The sequence below is a fragment of the Phalacrocorax carbo genome, chromosome 2, assembly GCF_963921805.1.
Source record: "Phalacrocorax carbo chromosome 2, bPhaCar2.1, whole genome shotgun sequence".
In the NCBI taxonomy this organism is placed as follows: domain Eukaryota; kingdom Metazoa; phylum Chordata; class Aves; order Suliformes; family Phalacrocoracidae; genus Phalacrocorax; species Phalacrocorax carbo.
The window spans coordinates 91,076,375-91,090,052 of NC_087514.1; the positions used below are offsets into that span (position 1 = coordinate 91,076,375).

At 40.9% G+C, this 13,678-nt stretch overlaps 1 protein-coding gene across 2 annotated transcripts in view; it reads right to left on the reverse strand.

Moving 5' to 3' along the window:
• PIGN (phosphatidylinositol glycan anchor biosynthesis class N) overlaps positions 1-13,678 on the reverse strand; it is a 107,993-nt gene that overhangs the window by 45,071 nt on the left and 49,244 nt on the right. For both annotated transcript variants that reach the window (XM_064443450.1, XM_064443451.1), the window contains one exon: positions 2,134-2,212. In XM_064443450.1, the coding sequence (XP_064299520.1) occupies positions 2,134-2,212 (79 nt within the window). The remainder of the gene's footprint in view (positions 1-2,133; positions 2,213-13,678) is intronic.

Below are 13,678 nucleotides of genomic sequence, written 5' to 3' on the forward strand. Positions count from 1 at the left end.
TTCTCTGTGCTCAGGTATAGTGTTTTGGCCAGCACCAACTCCTGGAGTACACACTGCTTTGGACTCCTGTTGGACATAAAGTCAATCATCATTTGGCTCCTTTGCCACCCCCCTGGCCATGACAGTGGTCAGATGGTGAAAGCTACAACGATAGCACACATTGAACATCACCTACTACCAAGCATGCCACTTGTTTTTCCCATTAGCATTTGACAATATATATATTCCACTATAAGTGACACCCAAAGAAAAGAAGTCATGTGCTTCTAAAGGTACAATATCTACATAAGAGGAAGACTATGGATGCTGCTGAAATGTGGTCACTCTCCACAGCCTGAAATACCCTCTTGCTGGGATTTGATGTCCTCCACTTCAGTAGTACCTAATACCCCCAGCCCTTTGCCTAAGCATCAGAGGTGAATTCAGAGACTGAACTGGAGCCCCAGTCTCATTCACAAAGCAGCTGCTTGGGGCTCTCTGGATCCAAATCATTTGGACACAGGAAGGGTTGTACCCAGCCTAATCACAGGTCCCCTTACTCAGTACCTCCACTGGGGAGACACCATGATAAACACTGTGTCTTTTTCCTACTGTGAGTGTCGCTCCTTACACAGAGCTGTGCTGGCCTCTGTGATTTACCCAAAGATGGGAAGCTCAGCTATGTAATTTGTGGTCACAGAGGATTCTCTGGCAACTAAAACATCTGTAAGGAAGAATATAGTAAGAAATTGAGTGTACATGATGATGCTTCTTTACGTGTCCAGGTATCCAGTTGGGACCAACAGCAACAGAGAAAAAGGTACGTCAACTACTGAAGAGATCAAGTCTGCCAACGGGCAAACTCACCCAAAATCATGTCATTCCTGAGGATACAATTACAAATGTATATTTGCAATGCAAAGACCTGCAGAGTTGAGGAGGAAAAGAATCATCTATAACCCAGCAACTGGTAATGCACCCACCTTTCTGAATTGCAGTACAGGAAGCTGAGGATAACCAGGGCACAGGCACAAGCCCAATGTGTTAGTGATTAACAGTGAACTCAAACACATGGGACACTCAAGAAAACAAGGGGTAAAATTTATATATAACCAACACCACAAACTTGCAGGTTCTACTGCTGAAATGTATAAAATGGCTGTCACACATGCACTTATAGGAGACAAGTAGTAGCATTAGGAAACCAAAAAGAAAACCTGCTCCCACAGCAAAATAGATCCACTGATTTAAACTGAGCTATTTCCAATTTACAATGCGGTGAATAAAGAGGCACAAGGTATACAATAGATTTAGCGGTCTTGTACATAAAATAGTAATTTATTACCCTGAGAAACATATTAGGGAAAACAAAGAGCTGAACCCTAAGATGTAAAGGAATTATTCTGCCATGCATCTGGCAGGTTAAAAGTAATCTTATATATTCAACTTTTTCATGCACTTTTTAACACATTTGGTCAGTGACCAAACTAAACCTGTTAAAATGAAAAGACTTCTGTGTATCATTTAGCTCTACAAATTGTTTCTGTGAATGTCAGAATACAAGCACTGGTGAACTGCACCTGAGTATCCTGTTGCACAGTGAGTGGTAGTGAATGCTTGGGAAAGTAGTACCAGAACTGGGAAGCACAGAATGATTCCACATATGGCTCCCAGTCTCTGACAAACTGAAATGTGAAATTAAAAACAAGAACAGCTGGTTCAGGTAAAAGAACAAAACAAAGCAGGATCTATGATGGAGCAAGACATCGTAGTTGCTTTCATGCAACCAGCAGCCTAAGAAATGTGAACATGAACTACATTCCTCGGTTTCTCACTCAATTTACCCTTTTTTATAGTGGAAAATAAAAACATACACTGTGTGTGTTAGTATACTACAGAATGGTAACAAACAATTTAAGAAGCATGAGAAAAAATACAGCAAGTCAGTATTATTCATTAGAACTGATGTCAAAATGCAAAATTTTGGACACTCACAGTGGGATTTTATTTCTGTTAATAAGCGAGATGTGCATCGTAAGGACGGAGAAGTTTTATTTCCCAGTTTCATTTCAAGTTAAACAAATCTAAATATTTACATATAGCAGAATTTCCCGTAGAAAGTTTCTAGAAGGCATATAGCAAAACTAGACTTACCGCTTCATCATACTTCTGCTGCTGAATATATAGTCTCGTTTTCTTTAAAAAGTTGATCTGCTCCGAATCAGAAAGTGGTCTGTACAACAATATAAAGAGATATTAACACTTCTTTTCCTGAGCAGAAGAGGCAGAAAAAAATTAACTTTGTAATAAAAGAATTACTCTGGAATGAAACATACCAAAGTATTAGTCATTAGGTAATTGGAACTAATCCATTCCTCTACATTCCTCTTCCCACTTGTGTCAACACTAGTGCTGTCTAGCTTATCCCAAGATCTTTGCATTAAGAGACACTTCTCTTCTGTAGATATTCCCATCTAATACTGCTAAAAATTATTTACCTTGTGCATTATTATTGACCACTGCTCTGGACAAGAAGCACTGCACATATAAGAATTAAGCAATTTAACCAATTTGATAGATGGTTGTAAGCAGTTCATAAGCCTGTCAGCGTAGGACAAATTGTTCAGGTCCCACACTAACAGTAGACCATGCCTAACAATCTTCTCTTTGAAAAATAAGAGCTTGCCTCCTGTTACATATGGAGCTGTTAGCAGAGTCCCCAGAGCAGGGGATAATGCAGTTACCTGGATACATCGAGGTTAGTGATAAAAATCCCTTTAACGAATTTGATTATCAACCTAAATAACTGCTACAATTTTTCCCTTACAGAAAGCAACAACATGGAGAAACAAGCCAGTCAACCAACCTCCACCAGAGAAAGGGGGAAGGAGTTATTTTTCCTGTACAATTATTTTCCTCAAGTAAAGGATGGCAGCAGGCCACAGGATCCCAGGCTTACCCTGGGCAAGTTATAAGCCACAACACAGTCACTGTCACTCTAGGCACCACAGGCAAACTATCATGAGTTACAACTTACTGATAGCTGATGAACACATACAGCCGTTTTCCTTCACACCTTCCACACCACTGCTGTGGCACAGCATCAACTCCTAAGCATCCCCAGCCCATGATGGCCCAGTTGCATGCCTCTCCCTTGCACGTGCTCCTTCACACGCCTCATACGCAACAGGCTGTGCCAAATCAGGACTGGCTCTGGGGTCTCACTCTTACTCAGCAGCAATCACCCGTGTGGTCACTCTGCTGAACCACGGGGGCAGGTCTTGATCTTATGAAACTGCTGTATGGAAACACTCATTCCTGCAGCTCCCATCAAACACTTGAGAACCACTTCTGCCTGCCACCCAGAAGCAGCTGATACATCACTGAACCCTGAAATATATTAAAAGGATTCTGTGCCTCAACAATCTGAATTTTTATTACTGCTAACATCCTGGTATATTTTTATATTGTTTCCTTGAGTTCAGAGCACAGCAGTACTGTGCAGGAGTCTAAATGTCTAAATGTCTAAAACATATTGGATAACAGCAGCAGCAATGTATCTTACTTTTGAGAAGAGTAAATGAAATAACTGTAATTAAAAAAAAGTTTAACTCCAACCTAGAAAAGAATCAAAAGATGGTATTTGTAAACAGGTAGGAAGAGATAGGTCCTGTGGAAAAGGAAGAAGGGAAGAAAAGATGATGACAAGGTGATGGTAAGTGTTTGATCACCTTAACTTTGCGGGGAGAACAGATGATTTGGGAAAACAGAGTTGAAAAACAGTGCATGTTGGTTGTTCCTGCACCTTCATGACACGTCCCTGTGAAAGCCAACCTTTCAGCTCCACAGGCTGAGGGCTACCAGCGTGCAGCCAGCAAGCGTGCATCAAAGATCATGATGACTCAAGTTAGAAACAATTCTTCAAGTAGGCGAAGCAGACCCAAGTACTGCCTCAAGGAAATCTGTAACCCTCAAGGTTTGCTAAGTTTTTTAGCAGGGGAAAGGAAGCAAAACACCAAACCAAGGTTGGAGTTTTCATCATGTGTGGAGATTAATAGGAGGGAAAAAAGGGTATCTTAGCTTTTAGGTAAGGATTTTAAGGAGTCTGGAATAAATATTAAGCAGCTTTATTTAGGACTTAAATACATCTAAGATGTTCCTATGTTCACTGTCTCATTTTTATTGTTTTAAACATACTACTTTCTGTGCATTTTATCATTGTCATTTTCAATGCACATTTTTAATAAGCTAAAAAGCCTTATTTTTATCTTTCACTTTATATCTTTAGTCATTTAGCTATAAACCCCTTAATTATCTTTTTATTCTCAACGAATCATTTTATTAATGAACAATAGTCTTTACCTATTCTGTCTTAGATGACAGCACTTGGGATCTCTGTACATGGAAGGTGTAACAGAATAAATGGGGTTTTTAAAAAGTAAAGCTTCAGTTAGTCAAATGCAGAAGGCAATTATTTTGTCAAATGGGGTTACCGTTAGCAGGTGCATTGTTAATCTTCAATAGCTAGCATCATACCACACATTCTACCTTACTTCCATATGCATGCTTTTCAAGATGCTGAATTTACAATTGCCTACAGATTGCTTTTGTAAAGTTTATGAATTCCACCGGAAACTAAGGACTGTTCATATATAACTGTATCAAAATAAAAGTTTCACTCTGAATGCAAGGTTTAAGCATCATCTTAGATATATTTTGCCTCCATGTTAAACAAAATCTCAGAAGAGCGATTAGAGAAATTTTGCGACTCATGCCAGACTAGAAAGAAGAGTTACCAAATATGCTGATCATCTCTTGGTTAAGGAATGGGTATAGCTCGCCATAAGTTTATCATCTATTGAGTGCTCTGACTCACTTCCTAAAGCTGACAAAGTAGATGTGAGATTTAAAACGAGCTCCTTTCAAGATGTAGCAGAAAGTGTAGAGACAAAGCTGAGCTGTGAACAGAAGTGGAAAGCTGCCTATAGAAAGAAGGCAGGAACTTTGGAAATAGTGATACTATAAAACCTACAAGACTCAAACAACAAAATCACAAGGAAAATTTAAATCTGAGAAGTTTAAGTTTGAACTATTCTTAGCACCATTGACTTTTAAACTAAACTATTTAAAAGGTTTTGAATATGAGACAGAGTGTTAGAAAAGAATAAACTGATCAGAGTTATTTACCTGTGTTTTAGTATGCAACATGCCAGAGGCACTACTAGTATGCCAATGTATTCTCAAGGTCACTTTATGCACACATCCATGCAATTAACATTAATAGTAACACAGTGAATTTACTAATTATTATTAGAAAAGTTTTGAATTCTATAAAGAATACTAAGTTATGTACGTGTATGCTATTCCCAGCTATCCATCACCAAAATCCAGTTCTACCAAATTCAAGATAAATAGTTTTGACATGAAAAATCAAGCCTTTTTCCATAACACAAAAATACCTGTCCTACCAGTTAACAAACAGACACAAAGAGAATTCAGTCAGCAGACTCAACTCTGTCCTCCTATTCTTGTCTTGAAAGTATTGCAAAATGCGTGCATTGTATAGTACTCTGAGGTTTAACTTAAAAGAAAAACCAAGAACACTATGGTCACATATATTATGCACACTCATGCATTCACAATATCATTAGGATTCTAAAGACTTAAGATTACCTTCTTCACAGGAAACAATGGTGGTTCCAGAAGAGTAATCTTGTTTTTCACGATGGCTATAAGAGATTAACTTTCTACATGCAGACAGAAACCACAGCTTCATCCATGAATAAATGTAATTAATTATGAAACAAAACAATTGGGCTAATTGTGCAAGTGCTTGTAAACTCTCCCTTCTGAGATGTTAGCTACCCTTGTCATAAGTATACCTGACAAAATTAATCTTTCCAACACACCATTCACGCTTCATATAAGCTACACTATGTGACAACATGAACAAGACTGTGATGAAGTACATTCACCATAGCAATGTCAAGAGGACCTCTCTTCGGCCAGTGAGTCTTGTTTATCATCACACTACAGAAATTACCATCCCCAAAGGCACAGGTAGCATGCTGCAGTCAAATAATGAAATAAAAATCTTGGAACAGAGGGAGATGTCTTGCAAATACATCCGTATCCGTCACTGCTAGTTTTTAAATTTTATTATGTCTTGTTATTTGGGTAGTAATTTATAGTATTTTTCTGTAAATTTTCCAGAAGACTAGTATAAAAAGTAATCTTAGATCTGTAGTAGTTTAATACTTAAAATACTGCAGATTTAAGAATAAAAGTCAAGGAAGCATCACAGATCTCCAGCTGCAACATGCAGAGAGAAAGACTGAAATCTTTGCTTAGCTCACTGTCCAATGAAAACAAATTTATTTCAGCTGCTTCACTCCACTCACACATATAACCGCCCACATGTAAAAACTGAGAGACTACTCATGCTTGAGAACTTAATTTCTTGCAGGAGGATCCAACCTCTTCAATATAAATTCCACATACCTGACTACTGTCAGGTCATGCACATCTACACCCTTCTATCACTACTTTTTCTCACTCTCCACTGGAAAAACCCCCAAAACTGTGCATTGTACAACCCTCGGAGTGGCAAGATTTGCAGAAGATGTAGTGGTCACATTTTTATGACCCATATCCACCAGCACCAGCAAATCAGCAGTAGCTGCTCAGCAGACTTGAGTCTCCTAACTTTTCATATTGCCCGTTGGGGGACAGGGAGAAAAGGACCAACTCCTCCTGTTTGTTCAAAACTGCAAAAGCTAGAGAATAAGGATATACACCCCTTGAACCTCACAACAGCCCCAACAAGGCAGGGTATGGCCATCTGAATGAAGCCTTCTAGGATTTTGTATGTCAGCTTCTCCTGAACACCATATAAGGCAGACCTTCTCACAGAATCACAGACTGGTAGGGGTTGGAAGGGACCTCTGGAGATCATCTTGTTCAACCTCCCTACCTGAGCAGGCACACCTAGAGCAGGGGGCACAGGAATGCATGCAGGCAGGTTTGGAACATCTCCAGGGAAGGAGACTTCACAACCTCCCTGGGCAGCCTGTGCCACTGCTCTGGCACCCTCACAGGAAAGTTTTTTCTCATGTTTAGCTGGAACTTCCTGTGTTCCAGTTTGTGCCCATTGCCCCTTGTCCTGTCGTTGGGCACCACTGAAGAGAGTCTGGCCCATCCTCTTGACACCTCCCTTTAGATGTTTATAAGCATTGATGAAATCCCCCCCTCAGCCTTCTCTTCTCCAGGCTGAAGAAACCCAGGTGTCTCACCCTTTCCTCATAAGATGCTCCAGTCCCCTGATCATCTTCGTAGCTCTCTGCTGGACTTGCTCGAGCAGTTCCGCATCCTTCTTAAATTGGGTGGCCCAAACCTGGACACAGTACTCCAAATGTGGACTCACTAGGGCAGAGTAGAGGTGGAGGAAAAACTCCCTCTACCTGCTGGCCACAGTCCTTTCAATGCACCTCAGGATACCACTGGTCTTCTGGGCCACAAGGGCACATTGCTGGCTCAGGGTCAGCCTGCTGTCCACCAATATTCCAAGGTCCTTCTCAACAGAGCCGCTTTCCAGCAGGTCACCCCCACAACGTGTACTGATACATGGGGTTGTTCCTTCTCAGCTGCAGGACATTGCATTTGCTTTTGTTGAATTTCATGAGGTTCCCCTCAGCCCAGCTCTCCAGCCTGTCCAGGTCTCACTGAATGGCAGCACACCGTTCTGGCATATCAGCCACTCAGCTTGGTATCATCAACAAACTTGCTGAGGTTACACTCTGTCCCTTCGTCCAGGTCATTGAAGACTATGTTAAACAGGACTGAAACCAGTACAGACCCCTGCAGAACACTGCTAGTTACAGGCCTCCAACTATACTCTGCCCTGTTGATCACGACCCTCTGAGCTCTGTTGTTGAGCTAGTTCTCCATCCACCTCACTGTCCACTCATCCAAACCACACTTCCTTAGCTTGTCTTTGAGGATGTGATGGGAGACAGTGTCAAATGCTGTACTGAAGTCAAGATAACAACATCCACTGCTCTCCCTTCATTGACCCAGCCAGTCAGGCCATCATAGAAGGCTATCAGATTAGTCAAGCATGATCTTCCCTTGGTGAATCCATGTTGGCCACTTCTGAAAACCTTCTCACTTGCCTTACCATGACATTTCTAACTTCAAAATGGTTGGCAGTGAAACAGGCATCAGACTGCCACTGTCCAAACAACTCCAGCAACCTCTTCTGCCAAAAGGCTGAGCAGCCACAGGTTCTTGTTCTCTTCTCCAGAAAGATCATCTCTGGCTTCTTGGTAACTTGCAACTTGAAAGAAATCCCCCAGATTAACATTGCCCCTCTCACCATGAAGCTCTTCCACTGGCACTATTCCACCAAGCAGCCCAGGCCTCTGCTGCCCACCCCTGTCCTCCTGCCCCTTGGGCACTGAGGGGGGCAGGTGCCCGTGCCTCTCTGCTCTTACCATGGGAGAAAACTGCCAGCAACAGAAGCAGCTGAGTATGTTAGAACTCTGTTTGCCACCCATCCCTCTGTGAGAGAGCCATACTAAGGAAGAAAGATCGCTTCCAGTCCAGCAATTTTGCAGTCAGCTGAAATAGTACTTAGAGTACCCACTATTACTGTTTTGATTCACATCACCGCTGCTGGCAAAATGGCATCTTGAAAGTACAGGTGTAAGACTGGCGTGATGTTTTTGTAGGATTGCTATTCAAAAGTCACACAAGTAATTGAACAACACTTTTTCAAAGCCTTTTGCAGAGTAGCAACAGGCTTCACAAAGTCAGTCTCCCATGAGAGCTGCCTGCAAACATTCCTACCGTACAACAGAGACAGCACCTCAGAAAGCATCAGGTGGACAATGGAAAAGTAGAGACACATATCTTGCATCGAACACTATTAATTTAGCAGAAACACAATTGCATGCTTATGCCTACTTCACATCAAATTCACCCCAGTTAGCAGCCCATGAGTGCAGAGACTTGATATTAATGATAGAACAATCACAAACTAGCCTAACTTAATCATTCTATTGTTTCTTTTGAAGGTATGGTGCATAGCCTTGTAGGAGCAGAATGACATGCACAACATAAAACCTTCCCATGTCGCCACCAACACCAGAGAATCATCAGAAAGAAAGTGAATGGCAAGTGATGCAAAGTCAAGAGTTCATTCAGCAAAACAGTGAAAAATCAACCAAATAAGTATTTCAAAACTAAAAGTCTGGAACCATGATGTTTACTTTCTGTTGAACTTGCTGTGCAATACAGAGTACATGATGCTATTAGGGGCAATGATGGGGGTGGGGTGGGGGGGTAGTGTTACAGTTCTATGGAGTTTACCAAATTACATATTTACATGGATTTTAATAGCCTGAGGCTGATTTATCCTATTTTCAAAGTGTGTTCAGTTCCAGCTCTTTAAATATGCCTACTCAAAGAAAGAATTGTTTTCCTATATCTGCCAAAGACAGACTGAAAGCACATACTATGAGATATAGAGACAGTCCTTTACTATGTTTTAGTTTTAATCAGAGTGAAGTTTCAAAGACTTGGTGAGTAACTCAGTTATCCTTAATCTGTTCAGATGGCCTGAATTTTAGTTGTTTACTAAAATATTTTCAGGTAAGCTACTAAAACAGGCAAATCCTACCAAACGTGATTTTCATAATTCAGAAGCAAGATGAATGTAATTAACAGATTAAAAAACTACAGCAACATTTTTAGTGTGCTAAAGCTGTGGTTTGTTTGGGTTTTTTTGTTTTGTGGGGATTTTTTTTTGCTTTTTTTTTTGTTTTTTCTTTTCTTTAAAGAAAAAGGTACTCCACATAGACCTACACGAAAGAGTTTATTATGGCTTCTTCATGCCCAGGACCCTCAATATTCCCTCTCCCAACTTGATCTGCCCTTTTCTCCTGCTGTTCCACTGCCAGGAGTTTGTCTTGGAGTGTCTAAATTTGAAGCAGGTTTTTGTTTTCTGGATTTTCTGAATACCATGTTAGATTGTAAATCAGCCAGTGTAGCTGTAGGATTGTACTCAGTTATCTTTGCAACTTTCTTCTTTTAAGAAGCATTAAAAAGCACTGATGCACGCATCAGGAACTCCAAAAGAAAGGAAAGGAGTAAGAAAGTTAATAAAAGGCTCCTGTTTTAAGTTTGGATGTCTTTATGCTTTAAAGAACAATGAAACGAAGGGAGGCGACACACACTTCCACAGGCCAAAGACAGCAAAAAGCATCTTTACTGACACATTGCAAAAATCTACCAGTACATGTATGTTTTTGCCTTCAGATTTACAAACATGCAAAGAAGGAAACAGCAGGACATCAGTGAAACCAAAGTAAGTGGTCTGACTGCTAATGGTCTAATCCTAGACTGTCAAGTCCTAGAAATTAAAAGAGCCTTTTAATTTCCACAGTTCTGAGTCCCTGATGCAGCATATTCAACAGCACAGTGCCTTAGGATATTTATGTAAATCCTTTAGATAGCAGAGGTGAGAGAAAAAGAAGCAGGCAAGCTAACTGCCAGCTGCCAATTCACTGAACAGAGAGAAACAATTAAGATAACTGGGCTACGCACAGCAGATTTTGCATGCAAACTACTATGGCAAGAGCTGCAGACAACCAGAGGCCAGGAGGGAGGAAGCCATGCTCTGAAGCGGTCCCTCCTGCCCGCTCAAAGTGGAACAGAGAAGCTGGATGCAGGGATGTAGCAGGGGCAGGGGTTTTGCCTGAAGAGACAGGAGGACATGATGCAGCAGCCTTGAAGAGGGAAACAGCTCAATAAGGAAGATGAAGACCTTTGAAGGAAAGGAAATGCACTATTTTTAATGTCTGTGCTGTTTCAGTACTGCAAAGGGACATATGCTGACTCTAAATAACAACGCCCTACCTGTGCACCAAGTCAGCCCTCACCTCTGCAAAATATATGATGATTTACATCACACATCAGGCTGGATATAGATATCTGCAGCGCTGTGCCACAGGTCCTCTTCTCCTCCATGATCCTACATGCCAAACCTAAACTGTAGCAAACATTTTCCAACCAGTTGGATCTGGAGCAGGCAGCACGTGCTGTGTTTGGGCAGGCACCTAATAGCAGGACCCCATGGCCACCGAAACACGTTTGGCCAGAGCCCCCAAACTAATGCTGACCAGGAGACCATTGTACATCAAAGAGCCGGTGATCCATCCACGTAACAGTTAACTGGAGTAGGCCCAGGCCTGTGCTGCCCCTCCAGCGTGGCTTCAGGCTATGCTGCACAAATCCTTGGCCGCAGGACAAACCAGGCCAGCTTGTAGTACTACGCGAGGAGCCTGCAGGCCATCCCACTCCATACCAGTGATTACGCTGCCTGCCTGTCCTCATATGTATCTAGAGGTGCAGCAAGTAGTTCTCATGTGAACCTCCATTCTGTTTGACAGTAGAAATAATTACTAGAGTTGATTTCTGGAAATAAAATCATATAATAGCTTGAATGACCAAAAAGAGGGAACCTTTTCACAGATAGGGTCTGTACAGCACCATGGGAAAAATCATCCCGGCTTCATCTGATACTGCACAAACCCAGGGTACCCAGCATCTGAAGGTACGTAAGATTTACTTGCTATCTTCAGTCTTCTTTTTATTTTATCTAATTAAAACACCTATTTTATTAAGTTATTTTTTATCATGCCTTTCTTATTGAGAACCAGAAAGAGCCTTTTACTGTCTGTCTCACCTCACACCCTGGTGCACAACATCCTATGCCCATCCCACCCCACCACCTGCATGTACACCCTCCCTTACCCTCATTGCTTGAAGCCCCACAAGTTCCAAGAAAAGGCCAAATGGATTTATACAAGGAAACAGAGAAATATACATAAATCTTGTGATATTTCATCTTATACATTAGCCTCTTAACTCCTTCTAAAGACCTTACCTACCTCCTACTTGATAGTAAATCCAATTATGCCTGGTCCTCCTGTGCAGAAGCCGCTGCCAGTAAGCTTTTCATGTACAAACTAAAAGCTCCTGAGTGTGCTGCTGAGAAACTTGAGACCAGCAGGATGCCTGCTTTCTAAGAGGATTGCATCCTCCCTGAGCAGCATTTAATAGAGTGCTTCAAACACAGGCCATTCAATGAAAGAGAAGCTGACATTTTTGCCAAAGGACATGCATTTTATAGCACAAGTATTGATTTCTCCCTAAAGAGATAATACATCTACTATTCAATCAGGTTTTTTAAAAGATAATACAAAGCCACTATTTCCATTTGAGCACTTTTGTCCCTACAGCGCTGCCTTTCTATCTTTTGTTCACATGTATATACACAGGTTCTGAAAGTCAAGTGTGGGGGGGCAAGGACTGCCAGTCTGCCTCCCCAACACCAAGAGGCTGAAGGTGCCCATACTGGACTGCTTGTACCAGTGGCCCCAGAAGCAGGCTGATGCCTAGAACACCACCTGGTAACACAAACGAGGACAAAGTGCAGAAAAGAAAAAGTTGACTGCCTTTCCAGGGTTCACTAGAAGATGACAGATGCTACTGTCCCTCATTCTTGACCATGGGATAAAGGGGTTGAAATGTCTTCCCAGATAAATTGGTGGCTCCACTAAATCAAGGTTCCCCTGGACACACAAAGTATTCAGACAAATGGACAGGGAGAGTAATCACTGTTAGAAATACCCTTCCCTACTGCAATAAGCTTCATCACCCTTTCCTCCTGACATTCAATCCTTAATGTTTGCTCTTGCAATGCATTACCCTGTATATCACAAATATCTTGTATACTACCATTTATTTAAATAAATGTCATTTATTTAAACAAAACATGAATAGGATGCTTCAAACAATGTATTGTGTTTACTGACATCTTAAGGAACCCTGCCCCACTTAACGGTGGAGGAGGAATCACTTGTTTCACTTTGCACCAGATGTTAATTTTGTGGAAATATCTATTACTTAAGTTTTGAAAGGCCATCAGAAAGGGGGAACAATGTAGTTCTGTACCTCCAGTCATCAGAGAAAGGAAGAAGAGAGATATTTCCGCATATGGCATTTCTTTAAAGTTGCTGTACATCTTCAAAGACACTCTACGTTACGAAAGAGCTATTTTATTTTCTATCACCATGACAAATACATGATGTGCAATTAAGTGGAAAGACTCACTGTACATGACTGATACATCCTTACATGAAATCCATGCAAATATTTGAGGGAGTTATATCTTAATTCACATTGGAAAGTAGAGGAAAGGGAGTTACATTTTCATATGGTGAGGGAGAGGCACATTTTTGTTTAATAGGTGTACAGTGCATATTAAAAATGCAGCAACTTTCTATATAACTGTGCAAGTTATTACTTGATTATACACACAAAAATAAGTATTTGGGATTATTAAAATGTAGTATTCAAACAATTATGTTACTTGAAAAATGCAGCCCCAAGATGGTATGGGATGTTTCATATATGAGAAGATACAAACTCTACTATAAATAAGATACTTAAACTGTTTCCTGCTAAAAAGAAAACCCAAACTAAACAAACAAAAAAACAACCAAAAATCCCAAACCCTACTGATATAAACTTCAAGACATTAAAGAAAAAAGCACAGCTAGTGGAAAGCAAGCCCCAATTATAATTCAGCTGCTCATCACTTGTTTTTTTCTTATGTGGTGGTTCTTAAACTACT